Source organism: Macrobrachium nipponense, chromosome 31, assembly GCF_015104395.2.
Source record: "Macrobrachium nipponense isolate FS-2020 chromosome 31, ASM1510439v2, whole genome shotgun sequence".
Lineage (NCBI taxonomy): Eukaryota > Metazoa > Arthropoda > Malacostraca > Decapoda > Palaemonidae > Macrobrachium > Macrobrachium nipponense.
This window is the reverse complement of record NC_061093.1, coordinates 16,321,785-16,339,286: the sequence shown is the minus strand read 5'-3', so window position 1 is coordinate 16,339,286 and position 17,502 is coordinate 16,321,785. Positions and strand designations below refer to the sequence as shown.

The 17,502-nt window shown below is 38.8% G+C and overlaps 1 protein-coding gene across 2 annotated transcripts in view; it reads right to left on the bottom strand.

Moving 5' to 3' along the window:
- The window catches only part of LOC135206648 (guanine nucleotide-binding protein G(i) subunit alpha), a 152,039-nt gene that overhangs the window by 26,819 nt on the left and 107,718 nt on the right, over positions 1-17,502 (bottom strand). The window contains exons 1-3 of one of the 2 annotated variants that reach the window (XM_064238000.1): positions 12,741-12,899; positions 1,885-2,033; positions 1,451-1,635 (exon numbers count right to left, since the gene is read on the bottom strand). In XM_064238000.1, coding sequence (XP_064094070.1) covers positions 1,451-1,635; positions 1,885-2,005 — 306 coding nt within the window. In that variant the 5' untranslated portion in view covers positions 2,006-2,033; positions 12,741-12,899. Of the gene's footprint in view, positions 1-1,450; positions 1,636-1,884; positions 2,034-12,740; positions 12,900-17,502 lie in introns of those variants that run through there. The other variant, XM_064238001.1, reaches the window with a different exon arrangement.

The window sequence follows — 17,502 nt, the reverse complement described above, 5'->3', positions numbered from 1 at the left end:
AAAAGAAGGAAATTATCAACTTACACTTCCAGTAAGTCATTTCCTAAATGGAAGTAAGAGAAAGATTGTATCTGAAAGCCAATGAAGTTGCTATTGATCTGACTTCATATGCCTTTACTTTCACTAATCTTCAATCCTCCTCTGCTACCTGAGTGTGTGCTTCTTTAATTACATTCCTCAGAAAGAAGGATAATGCACTTTTTGTTAAGTACTGTTCATCAAGCAGAGTATGGATACTAGATGACAGAAGGGGAGGCAAGGACAGTATTTTCTTACAAACCAGTGAATAAACATGCCTGACTGATACAGGAGTCACAGCAGGGCAAGAGACTGAGGAAGGCAGGTCACAGCCAGTCTCATGGGAAATGACATCCCCATTACTAATCTTATACTCCGGGAAAGAGGCTCAGAGGTACATTGCAAAACTAAAGATTTCAAGGTAATGTCAGTTTGTATCTTTGAGGTTAATATTTTGAAAAGTCCTTTCATATAAAGGTACATACTATGTACTGATTGTGCGGTCAGTCCTGGAAGGTCACAAGCCTGACCCTGACAAGAAGCTACAAAAATGACCAGCAGAACTGGGCAAATGCAAAAGCATGTCAACACTTAGAAACTTTGTGGTAAAATATTTGCCTTAGCAATACTACAGTTACCACAGTCCATATACTGATCCCTCACAAATACCATGAAAATTCATAACACAATAACAAAATTCACAGCCACTGAAAACAAGCCAAAAAAATAACTGATCATTTAACAGCACAAGATCAAATTCAAAGATTGACACAAAATTAAAAAAAATTAAAAATGGAAGCCTTGTCAATGGCAAAGGCAATCCTGGAAAATAGAAGTAATGACTATAGCAAGTTGTGGAGGTATCAGCACACAATGAGAGATTTCTGGATTTATGTAATACACACTGATTTATGTAATACATACTATCTCGGCAGCATCAGAGATTCACAGGTCCAAAGGAAATGAGACAATACATGATACATGAGGTTGTGAAAAAGAATGAAGATACTATTCCATAATAACACCTGTACTTACTGCCCAAAGAGGAACAGCAAAGCACCAAAGCTCCTCCGGCAGGCAAACACTTCCATTAAAGCAGTACACATAAACAGGTGAAAATATCTTATATAATTACTTAAATTCACTTCACCCAAGTGTGATAGTTGAAAAGCAAATAGGAAAATGACAGTAAAAATTAGCATGTTTACTACAGCAAAGCACACATAAGTAGGTAAGCTTTTCACATGCAGCAAACCAATGGTCTGATGTTCCTTGCTGCCAACAAACCAGCAGACTTACCTTTTCACTGCTACAATTACTAGAGGATATTCATGAATTCAATGAGGCTAATAATACTGAAGAGAATTGTCCAGCAAACAGCACTTCAGTTATTCCACATTCATAATAGAAAATTTAGGCAATTCCAACTTACCGCTCTACTGGAATCAGTAAAGTCGATCTTGAGCTGCCCCATGGCTCTAATGATGGCCATGAGAGACTGGATTGTGTTCGAATAGACAACTGGACGGTATTGTTCACATTCTTCCGGAGAGTATCCCGTTTCGTGAATAATTTTCATTTGTTTAACTATTGTACTTTTTCCTGACTCACCAGCACCTGAAGTATAAATACATAATGAGCAACAAATTTTGTACAAAAAGGCACATCATAGAGAAAAAAGTAAATGTTTCACTTCATCACAAAATTCACATAAAAATGTATTATAAATCACTGCAATTCCTGAATCACTAGGCCTTGTAGTTTAATCAATACAAAATAAAATTACAGAAAATAAAATTTTTATGCCAATTGCATAAACTTCTGTAAAACTAAGCATGAAGATAAAATGCCCTCCTACTACCATACCTAAGAGTAATAATTTAACTTCTCTTGCAGCCCTTTCCCCGGCTAGCCGTAAATCTTTGTCTATCTTCTTGCTCCTTTCTGCTGCAACCCTATCAGCAGCATTGCTGATTGCACAACCCATGGCTGCTGACGGGTAGGTGTGAGGCCCCCTGAAAATAGGATAAGTTTAAATCAGAACTACAAAAGAATCTGAAACAATTTCCAATAATAATAGTAATGCAGTAAGGAACTTTCTTGTAATATGGCAAACAATAGTGCATAAATGGGAAGAGATGTAGACATGGTGGAGTAATCTTGATGTACAAACTATACATTTGAAGAGACGAGGCCTTTCAAGCTCTGGCAGAGGCCAGACAAGAAAAAAGGGCAAATCTACAGGGAGGAAGAGGACCTACTAGCAAATGGCAAAAAGCAAGAGTTGGAAGGAACAAAACTAACTATACATAGATGTTTGGAATATCTAATAAAATGTTGTGCATTACAAAAGACAGAAAAGAAAACTGGGCTACAAAGCTATATAAGCATGAAAATTTGCATAAAAAATTACAGCTTTTAAAACAGAAATAATGGAATGATAGAGGGCAGTTGAGTACAGTATCTCCTCAGGTTACCACAATTCTTTACTTATCAGCTCAGCTACCATACTTACATTATCATGATTTCTGCTAGGCAAAATTTCAGAAGTGATGCAATTAGCAATAAATCTAACACACACATGAAACCCACAGAAATCTCCTATATGAACAGTGGACATGTGCAGAGCACTTACAAAGAAAATTGAGATTCTGATGAGAGGCAACTACAAAATGCTTGTACATTCACTGACAAAATGCACTGGAAAGCTCATATTAAAAATACAAAGAGAAATGTTATAACTTTGAATGTGGAAAACAGAGCGGATCTCAAATATGAAGGGAGAAGAGTAGTTGTCAAAGATAATTTATGGAGGACAACCTATATAAGTAACAAGATAGACAAGTGAGAAACCCTATATTAATGAACACTCAAGAGGCCTCAACTGTATGAAAATTAAAGCATTAAGTGTGAATATCTAACCTTTAAAAGGGTCAACGCCATGTAAAAATGAAGAAATATAACAATCAATGTGAAAAGATGTCATGGTGGATGGATGTATGGTGTTTTGGGGCAAAGTAGCCTGTACTGGGACAGAGAAGTCAAGTAGTATATGACAAGGCTGCACAAAGAAGGGCTCTCTCCTTGGCCTCTAAACAACAGTGTCAGAAACAGTACTGGAAGAGCAACAAACAATACTATGTACTACTCTAAAATATGGGATCAACACAGCAAATGCAGATGGACATGACCAACATAAAGCTTAAATAACTGGGATGAAGAAAAGAACCTATGACCTCTGTTCACAATACTGAACCTCACTTTAAGCAAATTAACTAGTAATCTGAAAAATAATCTTGCCAAAAAAAGTATGAAACAAACAGTAATGTTGGAGAGCTTACTAGTCACAAAAGCAAATTTTTTGTGAAGAGAGAAAAAAAAAGCATGGTGTCACAGTAAAATAACAGTAGAAAAACTGTATGAGAATGCCATTAACTGACAAACCAATACCCAAATACATAATGCCAATCAGTTTATACTCTCTAATTAAATCCCATACATGTCTACTTCATTACACAATAAGGGGCATATACAGGAACTTGCAACAAAAGTTGCATCATCTGCATACTATGTATACTAGTACATATGTACTACTTATCTTTAAGCCCAATAATAAAAGCTAGCTACAACAGTGCTCCCAGGATCTCTGCAATGGTTGATGTGCATAGTCAAGTTACCTTTAATGACATTTGATTACAAAATTTGATGGAACCGTCAGCAGCCCTTTGTGATTCACATTCACTCATATCTTACTGCACCATTGTTCTACCCATTGGGGTGCTGTGTCATTTGCTCTTCTTAGATCCATGTCCAAACAAGTAGGCCCTAGTGGGCAGCTACACAAGATGTGATTCATGTTTTGGATTGGTTCCCCGCAGGGGCATTCAGCACCATTTGTGTAACTTCATCTCTGGAGGTTATCCCTTGTCCTACCAACATTTGTTCTTCCTCTATTCAGGGAGGGCATTGTTAGTAGTCTGTCACTCTCTCTCCATTTCGGCAGTCTGTATTTTGATAGGTCTAGGGTCTCTAGTTCTTTCGCTGTCATGAAGCTCTTACGTGATTTCAGACACCTTCTTGTTTCACGATGGTTGTAGAGTGGGTGCCAAGGATCATTTGCTTGTTTGGTCTTTTCCTTTTTAGCCATGGCATCTCGACGGATGTTAGGTGGTGCGATGCTGGCAGGGGTGTTGCACTCAGTGTGCCAGTGATTAGTCGGCAGGCTTTATTTAGCTTGATATCCATTCTTTTGGTGTGGCTTGATCTCTCCCACACAGGAGCACAATATTCTGTAGTGGAGTAACATCGTCCTGTAGTCTTACCACCGTAACGAGAGCTTTCTGACGTGGCGTTTACAGATCTGTCCTGTTGCCAATTTTACAAAAACAATAACTGACCCATGCGTGACAGACCTTTGGATGGTCTTTGAGACAAACCCCAAAGCTATAATTATAAGATTATAGGGGCTTTTCATTCATTCTCTTTCTAAATCTTACAGCTGTCCAAGCGAGAGCTTTTTTATGGAATAAGATAGGCCCTCCATTCACCCTTTCCTCTAGAAAATACCTATTTATTTTGTATATGACTGCTTTTTCTCTGCTGTGAAGTTGATGTCTATCCATGGCTGTGAGATGACCAGGAATGACTTGTAAGTCAGTGTCAAAGTCACTCCACACTTCAGTCAGGCCAAAACTTTGCCATATCATATTCAAGCAATAATCAGTCATTAATTCCTATCTACTATTTTGTGTTGGTGAGAGAGAGAGGAGAGAGAGAGAGGAGACGAGAGAGACGAGAAGATGAGATTGAGACGATGGACGAGAGAGAGAGAAGAGGAGGAGAGAGAGAGAGAGAGAGAGAGATTTGTCTGCAGCCAATACGATTGCTTATTTTCTCACTCGCTCGTCAAACTTACTCTTATGCTTTATTTCATATTTCCTTGCTCAACAATTTATTCTATAACTACGATATTAAGAAATCAAGAAGTGCACCCTGGAGAGGATCTAAGCGGCTTATCAATGGATTTAAACGCACGTGGAATGGTTTGAAATATTGGCAACGGCACCAAAATAAGATGCCATGCTGATAGAAAATCTGACTCCGTTTCTTGTTATTGCATAAAAAAACTTTAACAATCGTGAACCTATGTGATTGATTTAGAATTCTGCGTAACGGAAAAGATGATATTTGATATCAGTAATGGGAGAAATGGTTTTATCCCTCTGTTGTTGTTATAAATTTGGCAGGTATGCGGAGATTAAACACACATGGAAGGAACCAAACAGCCCCGCCAGAGAACTCTGGCCATTCTGGAAATACCATAGGGCTGTTTGCTTTCAAGTTTTTGCATCTGCTCCCCACTTGGCAAATGCTATTTTGCTTAGGAGGTTATTTCTAGTGGCCACTTTTTTCATGAGCTTCTTGACATGCTCCTTGAAAGTCAGTGTTCTATCAAGAGGGACGCAAGATAGACTGGATGGGGATGGATTTCCATTTCCTCGTTTTCCCATTTTATTTTCAGTTTTCTGTATGCCTGGTGGTTGTTCAGATGGAATGAGCATAGTACCTGGATTTTCATGGGGTTTGCTTTGAGGTGCCTTTCTTTATAATAGTTTAAGAGAGATAATAATGCCCTTGTCAGTCTTTCTTCGATAGTTTTAAAGGACTGTGACTGTGCTGCAATGCAGAGATCATCAGCATATGTAAACCTCCAGCTGTCCTGGAGTTATGGTAGGTCATTTGTGTAGATGTTGAATAATAGTGGGGCTAGTATGGAGCCCTGTGGGAGAACACTTGTCTGCTTCCTCCAACTACTTTTCCTGCTGTCCATTTCCACATACAAAGATCTGTTTTCTAAGAGTGATCCAATGATGCACACAATGGTGGGGGGATTTGGGTCATTTGGGCTCCCTTGAAGAGAAGAGCTCTATGGTTGACCGTGTCATAGGCAGCTGTGAGAACCGACAAACACACCGCCTGTGATTTGTTTGTTCTCAAATCCATCCTCTATAAATTGAGTTAGGTTCAAGACTTGACTGCAGCATGATTGTCCAGGTCGAAAGCCTGCTTGATCTGGTGTTAGTTGTTCCTCCATGGTGGGGCCTAAGCAGGATATTATCATGCATTCATACAGTTTGTAGGTGATGCAAAGTAAGGATAATGGTCGGTTGCTCTTAGGTAAGCTTAGATCTTTACCAGGCTTGAGAAGGGCCACAACTCTTGCTCTTCTCCATATCCTTGGGATTCGGTATGCTAATGCACATTTATTGAAAAGAGCAAGAAGCCAAGTTCTAGCCTTGTCTCCAAAAGGCAGAATCATCTCAACCACAATTCCATCTAGACCAGCAGCTTTCCCCGACTTCATGTATTTCATAGCTGATTGTAATACGTTCATGGTAAACGGTTCAAATATTTCATCACTCTGAGACAAGATGCGTTGCATGTCTTGCTTCATTTTCTTCAACTGATTCACATACAACTTTGGGAAACAATGGAAGTTATAAGGTATATGAAGTTACAGTATAAGTGTACTATAACAGACTGTACATCAGAGGTAAGCCTACCAGGATGTATCTGTTTGTATGGTGTTTTTACGTTGCACGGAACCAGTGGTTATTCAGCAACGGGACCAATGGCTTTATGTGACTTTTGAACTACGTTAAGAGTGAACTTTTATCACCCGAGATACACATCTCTAACTCCTCAATGGAATGCCCGAGAATTGAACTCACGGCCACCGAGGTGGCAGGCAAACACCATACCGATCACTCCACTGAGGCACTGACCAGACTCTGTCGACAGGTCATTGTGATGAATTGCTGGCCCATTACATGGGGCATATCAGTCAATCACTCACAACTGCAGCTACAAGAATAATACAACTTTAAAAGGCTACAGAAAAACCCAATGATAATTCTGTAATCATCATTTCCATCAACAGTATGATTTGGTTCTGAATCAAATGTGAGCCAACAATATCATTTCCAATCTTTATGAAACAATGAAACTGGAATACCGGGCTGCAGGATGCAAGAGACAGACTGTGAAGGAGTTTATAAATACAGTGGAACCTCTACATACGAAAGTCCCTACGTAGGAAAAATCCAGGTTACAAAAGCAAAGACGAAGATTTTACTGCTTCTGTGTACGAAAATAATTCAGGTTACAAAAGGGTGTATGTACTGTAAACCGAGATTCGCCATCTCAGAAGACTCTTTACCATCCTCCCACTCTCCTATTGGTTCCTGATGCTAGTCACTGCCGTAAGATCCTGCTCTCCTATTGGTCAGCATCTGTCCCATCATGCACCTACGTAAAGGCGTTCCTCGACCATTTCGTCGCAATAGTGTTATCGTTAACACCTGGAATTCGTTCGTTCACATAGATTTCGTTTGTTAATGCAAATTTGTGTTAGTGATTTCGCTTTCTTTGTACCATACTGTAAGTTACTTTATCGTGTTGTGTGTGAACTTAATTACTTACGTTATTAGCCATGGGTCCCAAGAATGTTGCTGAAGTTCACGGAAAGAAGAGGATGCTTTCTGTGGAGACGAAGATGGAGACAAATAAAAAGTATGAAGCTGGCATGCAGTTGAGTGTGATCACTAAGGAATACGGCCGAAATCCGTCAACGATAGGCACCATCCTTAAGCAGAAGGAAGCCATCAAAGCAGCTACACCTTCCAAGGACGTGACTATTTTTTCCAACAAGAGGAGCCACGTGCATGATGAGATGGAGAGGCTGCTTCTTGTATGGATTAAGGACAAAGAAATCGCTGGCAATACGAGAACCAAGACGGCAATCTGCCACAAGGCCAGCGCTATTTTCGGTGATCTGAGTGCTCAAGCCGAAGACAACGCAGAAGAAGGGACATCGAAGGCAACCCCAGACTTCAAGGCTTCTTGGGGTTGGTTTGATGAATTTTGTAAAAAATGCCTCGTCGGACGTACATCACGGAGGAAGAGAAGAAGCTACTCGGGAATAAGCCTATGAAAGACAGGCTTACGCTTGCACTTTGTTCCAACGCCAGTGGGAATTGTAAGGTGAAGCCCCTACTTGTGTATCATTTTGAGACTCCTCGAGCGTTCGAGGCCCACAAAGTGCTAAAGGAGAAGCTTCAAGTGATGTGGAGGGCTAATGCAAAAGCCTGGGTAACAAGATCTTCGTTCACCAAGTGGGTAAATCTGTGTTTCAGCCCGACAGTGAAGAAAATCTTGGAAGAGAAGCGCCTCCCTCTGAAATGTCTGCTGTTGTTGGACAATGCCCCTGCTCACTCTCCTGGCAGGAATTTTGGAAAAAGCATTTTGATATCATGCTCACTCTCCTGGCAGGAATTTTGGAAAAAGCATTTTGATATCATGATATGCATCTAACTCATCGATCAAGCTTGGCAGGAGGTTTCGAAGCGAATCTTGAATTCTTCGTGGAGGAAACTCTGGCCTGATGCTGAAGCAGATTCAGAAACGGTTTATGATCCTGAACTGTTTTGCAACCAGATCTTGACGAGATCGTTGCACTCAGCAAGTCCATGGGGCTGGTCATCGACAACGACAGCATCAATGACCTTCCCCAGGAGCACCAACAGGAGCTTACGATGGATGACCTGAAGGAGTTGGAGGCCATGCAACATTAACGTTGTTCAAGAGGAGTTCTCTAGCAGCGGCGAGGAGGAGGAGGACCCTATGACAACAGCAGAAATTAAGGATGTTCTAGCTGCTTTTCATAAAGTGCAAACATTTGTAGAAAAGACACACCCCGAAAAGGCTTACACACGTCGTATGCTTGCACAGTTCGATGACATTTGCCAGAGTCGTTTCAGGAACATTTTGAAAAACAGGCAGAATTAATCTTCCTTCGATAGTTATTCTTTAAAGAGGCCTTTAGTAGTAAGCAAACAGGAAGGTCCAAGTGATACAAAAAAACAGAAAATTGGAAGTGGTGAAGAAATTGAAATTTATTAAAAAAACAAAGTAAAAAAGTAAAAAAAGATTTTAAATCAGAAAAAGGTAAAAAAAAAAATAATAAATTTAATTTTGAGTTTTTCGTAAAGTTAAGTGTTATATAATGTTTTCTGCCATTTGTTAATGGGTTTCGTAAAGTTTAGTGTTAATATTTTCTGCCATTTTTTAATGTGTTTCGTAAAGTTAAGTGTTCATGTTTTCTGCCATTTGTCCTCCTCCTCTGTCGCCACTTTCGGACATCGCTTCACTCGAAAGGTAAGGTTCTTGTACCTTGTACACTAATACACTTTACTTACAGGTACAGTAATGGTTAGGTTAAGTATTGAATGGTCAAAATTGTTGTATTTCATTGTTTATTATTTGTCAATTTAGCTTTATAATAAAATTTACTGTGGTGATTTTGTAGGGCTTGGAACGAATTAGGCAATTTACATGTAAAACGTAGTTCTAGATGCGAAAAAATCAGGTTACAAAGGCTGCTTGCTTTGGAACGGATTAATTTCGTAACCTGAGGCACTACTGTAGCTAGCTAGCAATTTCAGCAATATTAATACTTGCTGTTAAATAGTTCACTGGCAGTTCTTGGAAAAAAACAAAGCTACATCCTACATCAAGAAATTCATTCAGATGGACACGATCAACATTCTCATGGGTATGTTCAGAATTCTAAAGCAAAAGATATTCTAAATCACCCTAGTAGTAGAAAATAACATCAAGCTTGTGACAGAGGCTTCCAAAAATTTGTAGAAGCAACCAGGATAGATTTCAATAGTAGTATATCAACTTACTAACAAATGCCTCAACTCTAACTCAAAACAATTTAGCTCAAACCAATCCAGCAATTGTAGGGAAGTTGGACTGGAAATAAAACAGAGCTCACTATGATACACCCATCTCCTCATGGTGTTCACAAAAAATTGGCTACAAATTACAGTACTCTACAAGATATTAGGCCACTTAGCATCAAGCGGCCTAATATCTTGTTGAATTTTGAAGTAAGTCAGTGCATTAGGCTGCTTATAGCACATAGAGAAAGGGGTGGAGCTTGGACACTGACAAGGAGAGCGCGCTCAGTCACTTGCTTGGAGGTTTCATAAGCGGCTGTATATATTTTTTGGTCAGCGCTCCCACTGCAATTTTTACCTATTGGTATTCCTAAGAAGACCTCTGATCGAAGTTTGACTGTTCTCTAATTGTCAATTACTTTCTAATCGACGCTTGAGAACAGTCAACTTCTATCTGAGATCTTTTTAGGCATACCAGAGTGCTTTGTCTGAAACGGAATCTCATGGTTGCCACCTTCATTAAATCTGGCAACCCAGCATCGAACTGGATGCCTCCTCACAACCAGCGGATCCGATATCTGCTTTGTTTTAAGGCCAGATTGCTTCAACAACCTATCTTTGCTATTATCTGTTGACTCAAATCACCGTCTTGGCCCATATTAAGGACACAGGGGGAAATAAAGTGATATGTAGTAAACAAAAATTGCAGTGGGAGCGCTGACCAAAAAAAATATACAGCCACTTATTAAACCTCCAAGCAGTAACTGAGCACTCTCTCCTTGTCAGTGTCCAAGCTCCACCAATTTCTCTTAATGCTTAGGCAGCCTAATGCACTGCTGAAATTTCTTCCCAACTTTTCCATTCCATCTAAATTCTACACAACATTAGGCTGCTTGCCACTAAGCACCCTTATATCTTGTCGGGTGTATACTGTACATGGGGGACACTTTAGCTGACCATATCTATGCACTACCTTAATGACAGAGAATCCTAATCTATATAAGAATAACATCAAATATACTTAAAAGTGTACTGTACAAATTTCAAAAATGCCGATTAGCCTATGCTACTTGAGACTAATTATAAAAGTAAAGAGCGGTAGCCTTCTTACAGAAAATGACAAGTTTACAGAATTTTACATTCATTCTCATTGGAAATGTTACTTAAAAGTCATTGCAACCTCCCTTAAGCTTTAAGAAGAGGGAACCACAGATGGAAAGTAAATGACCAGCACTTGAGACCTTAGAGTAGTAAAGACTTTTTCTGACTGTATGACCACATAAGTTTACAGATGTGTTGTTTGTGCGTGTCTGTGGGGGGATGGGGTGCACATCAAGCAAATCAAAGCCTTTATCAGACAGCATGAAGCATCCTGTCTGGTGGGAAGATTAGGTTTGAATGCTTTCTCATATTTCATCCCAATTTAGGAGTCCACAGATCTGGTTAAGATAAAAAAAAATTCTCATTTGCTTTTGTTTCCCTTCCTCCAACAATCTCTTTCCCACAGTAGCACCATGTACATTTGAAGTGGGTGTATGTAGTAATGGATTATCCAATGGAACAGTCAAAATAAATAAAAATTATGTCAACAACAGGGAGAAAAACTATTTTGCATTTGTACTACTATTACCAAAAATATTTGAATGACATTCATAATGGCATTTTTTCCCATACAAAATATAAGGTGCATGTGGATCACATATATGAAGACTTGCATCACTTCCTAAGAACTCCACTCTAAGGGTCTTGGACACAGGAAAAATTGGGAGGCAATGGGAACATGTAGAGATTGCAATATTAATGAGTCTTTTTAAAGTTCAAGTCAATCAGTTGGCTTGTATCTATTTTGTTAAAGCTCAAGTCAATACTGGAATTTTTATGCTGTACTACTCTTGTTTCTCATTAATATAGTTAAAAATAAAAATAACACTAAAATCTACTGCAAAACTGACCAACTGTTACTGTTGCCATACATGAACTCTGTCTTTAATTAGTATGTTGTAATTCATGCATTATCTATTTTCCTAACAAGCATTCTACTAGTTTCCAGTTTTATTTTACCCACAAACCATTTCCCAATGGGATCCCACATAATTAACTATCTGGTTATAGCCTTAAGGAGAGAGAAAAAAAAATACAAGTGGTTTGCACAAGTTGTGTGAAGGGTAGGTATAAAACACATGAAAACCTGCCATTAAGATTTATAATTCTTGCACTTGGCTAAGAAAATAGGATCGCAACACTACTCGAGGGAGTAAAAACTAGTAAAGCATAACAACAGCTTTTGGGTTTATGAAAATTTCTATGTATAGGTACAACCTGTGCACAAATCCACCAATGGGTTAAGCTACAGCCTTTTGACTTAATTAGAAGAGTTTCATTCGTGACATACTGTTACTAGGACAAGTACAAATATTATTATAAGGTAAAACCACCAGATAAGAAAACTAGGAAATGAATTCGGAAACGTATGTACAATTCCCTAAGACTACGCGAGACGGGTGCAATGGAAGTTACTGTCACCAACTTCACGAGTCTTTTGGGTTTAAACCTGGTTAATCAGAGTCAAAAATGTTCAGATTTATGAACGAGATGACACTTTATAGACACGAGTTTAAGAGTCACTCGTATAAGAACACACCCTGCGATCCCTGTTCGTTTTGGCCGCGCCTACGTCCAGGGGGACACAACTAGGTCGTTTGTCTTTTCTTTTTCCCAGTTAGTATTTATCACCCTCACGCCCGGCTGCTTACCTGGTCAAACAATAAGCATTACTTCACACACGAAGCAGAACACTCGACAAATGCGAGAACGTAAACATTAACGACAATCAGAGAGTAAAAATGACATATCATATACCGGTCAGGTACTCATTACCAGCACTAAGACCCAACAAACTACAGAACACGCCTTGGATTGTAAACAAAGTTTTTACGATCGTTTCACAACAACTACGCCACTCTGACGCACACCCACCTATAACCTGATCCTTCTCCTAACTCCTGTAATAAAACCGACCTCCACTTCACGAAATTAAAGTCACAAGAACGCAAAATCCAAACATCACTTTCACACAGGCAACCTGTTGCTCGTTGCTTTAAACAGCAAACTGACAACTGAACAACTCGGGCTTTGAAATGAACTTGCTTGACCAGCGCCACGCTAGTAACAGCGGCCGAAGCGCGAACTATTTTTACTACCCCTGAAGCGCCATGCTCAAATTACCACTACTACAAACACTCGTAAATTGAACGAATTGACGAGGAGTGTTTGATATACTGGCTCCGTCCGGAACAAGTAATGAAGAGCAAGGTATACTGGGTTAGAAGCGAAATTACGGTTTAATACACCCTTGGTCACGAAGCAGCACTGAAATGTTGGCGGTATTTCCTAGTGACTTATTTTAGTCTTATCTGTGGAGAAGGCCACACCGTATGACGAAGAGATTTGGTATTATAAACCACAGTTACAGAAATCCTATGCAAAACAAGTGGTAAATATAATCAACTAGAACAATTTCAAATACTCACATTCATCCCTAATAAAAAAAAATGATACGCTGTCACACAAGACAAGGTGTTCTATAAATCTGCTTAAGCTAAATTTAAGACTTCGCGTACTGAAATATTGGCGTGAGAAACAATACAAACTTTGCCTTTGTCTCGAAATCAATAATAAAAATAAACCGTGCGGTCTTCTTGTTTGAACCGTAGGAGACGGGGCCTAAAATAGTTTTTTCCCGGTAGATCTAAAAATAGGTGAGGTAAACCTTGATTTCTGAGTATAAGGAACAATTGTCATTCATAATTAACAGGAATTTATTACTAGTTTTATTACTGTTATTATTATTTATTTATATATTTATTTATAAATGAGGTTAGGTATTTTTCTTATCCTACACCCCCATTTCCTTTCTCATATAATGCGTTGCTTTCCATTCTTTCTTTCCCATTCTTAAGCTTTGCACAGCCATAGAAACACACCACACCCTTGTCAAAAACTATTTCTACGCCAAACCAGTCACTCTCCTGTCTATATACTCTATGGCATGCTTCGTTTCCATCATGAAAGCTTTCAATGGTTCCCAAGAAATTATGTTTCTACCATTCATCATCAAGATCTTCCATGTGCTTTTTAGGGCGGCGAGTTTGTAGCGCTCGCACACACACACACACACACACGTAAATTATTTTATGAACAGGTATTAATGGCGAAGAGTTATATTCTTTACTTTTGATTTACTTAATTATACTTCATTTTATTTTCCACTGGGGCTCTGCAGAGCTTGTTAATATATTCTTGGAAAAAGTTTTCTTGCATAAGACGAGGGACACCGGAACTTGAGTGATGAGTCAGATGTAATGTTATGCTATACCGTATTCGTTATTTATTTCTTATTAATTGTGCTTTACATATTAGCGTATGTGTTATGTATCTTTCCCAAGATTAAAAAGTGTGGTTTTTGTCATACTCCGGGAATAAAAAAAAAATCATAATTCTTGTAACCACCAACATACGATGATAATCATATCCGTTGTTGATCAGCATAGATCATCTTTATAATCATTCCTATAAAACCCACACAACAACACTCACCCAACACCACACACACCACACACACACCCCCCCACAAACACACAGAGTAAACAAAATAAGTTTTTTAAAGTTTGAGGTCAAACTAACGCATATTTTTTTCGGACAACAGAAAAATACTGTGACACACACACACACACACACACACACACAGAGTAAACAAAATAAGTTTTTAAAGTTTGACAAACTAACGCATATTTTTTTCGACAACAGAAAAATACTGTACATGAAAATCGAATTATATGGCAACCCTCCCTCCTCCACTCGCCCCCTTCCTACCCCTCCCCCTCCCTCGTCCATGATGTTTTCCTAAGGCTTTGGCCGTTTAATGATGAGATGGTGTTTGATCTGATTTATATAGACTTTTGGCCTGTATGCCAAGCACTGGGGCAAGTAAGACTATTCAGCGCTGAAACGGAAATTCACAGTGGAAAACCTCGCAGTTGCACTATGAATCAATTGTTAGGATAGGGTTGACAGTTAAGATGGAAGAAAGAGAATATGAATGGAAGTACAGTAAAAGGAATGAAAGGGGGTTGTAGATAGGAGCCCGGCACGCTGCAAAGAATCTTAAGTATTGCCTACAGTGCACCGCAAGAGGAGCATTGACGGCACTAACCCCCCACTACGGGAGATAAGATGGTGTTGTTTCCATAACTGGACAGTGAATTTAATTTAATGTACGGTTTATTGATTCCTATTTCAAAGTGATTGTGTTAAAGTATTAGTATTGTATAAAAACCTTCAATTCATTTTTTTTATCATCAACGAAGTCTATTGTGATGAGGAACCGATCGTACTTTGCATATCACATTCTCAGTGATACAGCATCTGATATTTCTTTATAAAGTGTTTAGCTGCAATCCTTGTATGGGGGTTTCATTCCATGATCATTAAAGGTCATTAGGCAACAATAACAATAGGGCTCCTTGCAGCCCTAATAGTCTAATCCCATCAGTAGCAGTATCATTGATATTATATCATGACTGTGGTCATTAATTCATCCATTATTCTCAAAAGCCCCTTGACTTGGATATCACTGCTCATAAATTTCAGAAGCTACAAAGTTTCCCCGAAGCGGCACCATCACTTTGCCTTCATTTTTCAACTTTGTTCAAGGTTATTTACCTACATTAATTCGCTTGACTTTATTTTCTATCGCTTCCATCTGGTGTCTGGTCATGTTGAGAATAAGGAATCAGGTTCTGCAGTCAAGATTTCAAATAATGGACCAAGGGATCTTCGTCTCTCGACTTGTTTCTTTCTTCTCTTTATCCGTGATCTTCTCTGGTCTTCCTACTCTTCTTTTCATCACTGCTAGGTCTGATGATTCCATCCTCTATATATATTTTTATTATTTCTTTACACACCTGTCCTACATTCTTTTGCCGAAATTCGATCTCGAAAGACTTCCCTTTCCTTCGTCTTTTGTTTCTGATCGTCAGGGCGTTTGTGAAAGATGACGTAATCTGGGGAATTTTCGTGGTCCCTAGTACAGCACAGATCTTGCTCATTCGCATCTCTCGTCTGCATCCCGTTCGTCAGCTGATTTTACACTTGTTTTGAAGCATATCCTTCAAATGGATAAAACTGCTTTAAAAAAATCAGGTGCATTTTTTGCTTTTCTGAAAAGACTATTATGTCGGCTTTGTCTGTCAGTCCGCACTTTTTCTATCTGCAATCAAATCTTAAAAATCGCCGGGGCTAGAGGGCTGCAAATTGGTATGTTGATCATGACCCTCCAATCATCAAACACACCAAATTGCAGCCCTCTAGCCACAGCAGTTTTCTTTTTTAATTTTTTTTTTATTTAATGTTAAAGTTAGCGACAATCTGCGAATGGCAACGATATAGGCCAGGCCACCACCGTTCAGTGGTTAAAGTTTCATGGACCGAGGCTCATACAGCATTATAAAGAGGACACTGAACAATAGATCTATTTTCGGTGGCCTCGATTACACGATATACCGATTGTTTCGGTGCCTATCTTACTTGTTTTCTCTCCACCACAGTGATCCAGGATCTTATTATTCTCAGCATCGTCATCTGTCCCTGGCTGAAAAATTCCTATAATTTTGGTGCTCCTTTCTCATGGTGTCCTTCTCAGGAGGATCCAATCAAGGATGACGTTATTCTCTCTCTCTCTCGTTCAGCTTCCAAACACTTGTTGGGTCACACATTTTCATCTGCTTGTAATTACTGGAAGTCTCTTTTTGCTTCTGTTTTCCCACACTATTGTAATTTTCCAGCTTCCACGAAAGTGGATAATGTGTGAGAGTCTGAACACTATGAGCAAAATAAAATTATTATTATTATTATTATTATTATTATTATTATTATTATTATTATTACCCAGACGCTATGTATTTTTTTATTATTATAAACTTAAACACTTGTATTACTTTTCTATCATCAGACATTTAGAATATTATTATTATTATTATCATTATTATTATTAAAAAGAATAGCAGAATTACTGTCTCAATAGACCTGAATATTCGTTTTTCCGGCTCAGCGAGAATATAGAGTAATTGACCTATATTCATGGTGTTAAATTGAAGGTTAAATCCGGTATTTTCTTCTTCTTCTTCTTATTATTATTATTATTATTATTATTATTATTATTATTATTATTATTATATTACAGACAGAACTGAAACCTCAAGTGCCAGAGGATGAAAATACCCCACCACAGACAGCATTCGGAGAATAAACCTAACCGAAACATTACCATGTCAAACTTCAAGGTCACACCACTCAACCCTTCGTGTATCCATTCCCCCAAACCATTTACGCAGGCCCCAGCAGGACCCCTGTCGAAATTAGGTAGTTTTTTTTTTTTTTCCTCCCCTTCCCTCAAAGAACCCCTCGGGAGTGTATCAAATACAGTTCAGATAAAAATAGAATTTCATTCCCGCTTTCTGGTGGCGTCTCCTGAATTTTAGCTGTATCGGTTTCATTTTCCAAGTTCAAATTTCTTTGAACTTGGATCTTCAGGCTTTGTAGTGACAAGCGTATCCAAAAAAAAGAGCACAGAATTCAAGAAGTTAGGAGGGCATTGTGGCTATTACGATTGCAATGGTATCAATGTTCGTTCGTCACGTTTTCCTATAACTTGTCTTTCTCTACAGGTTGATTTCCATTT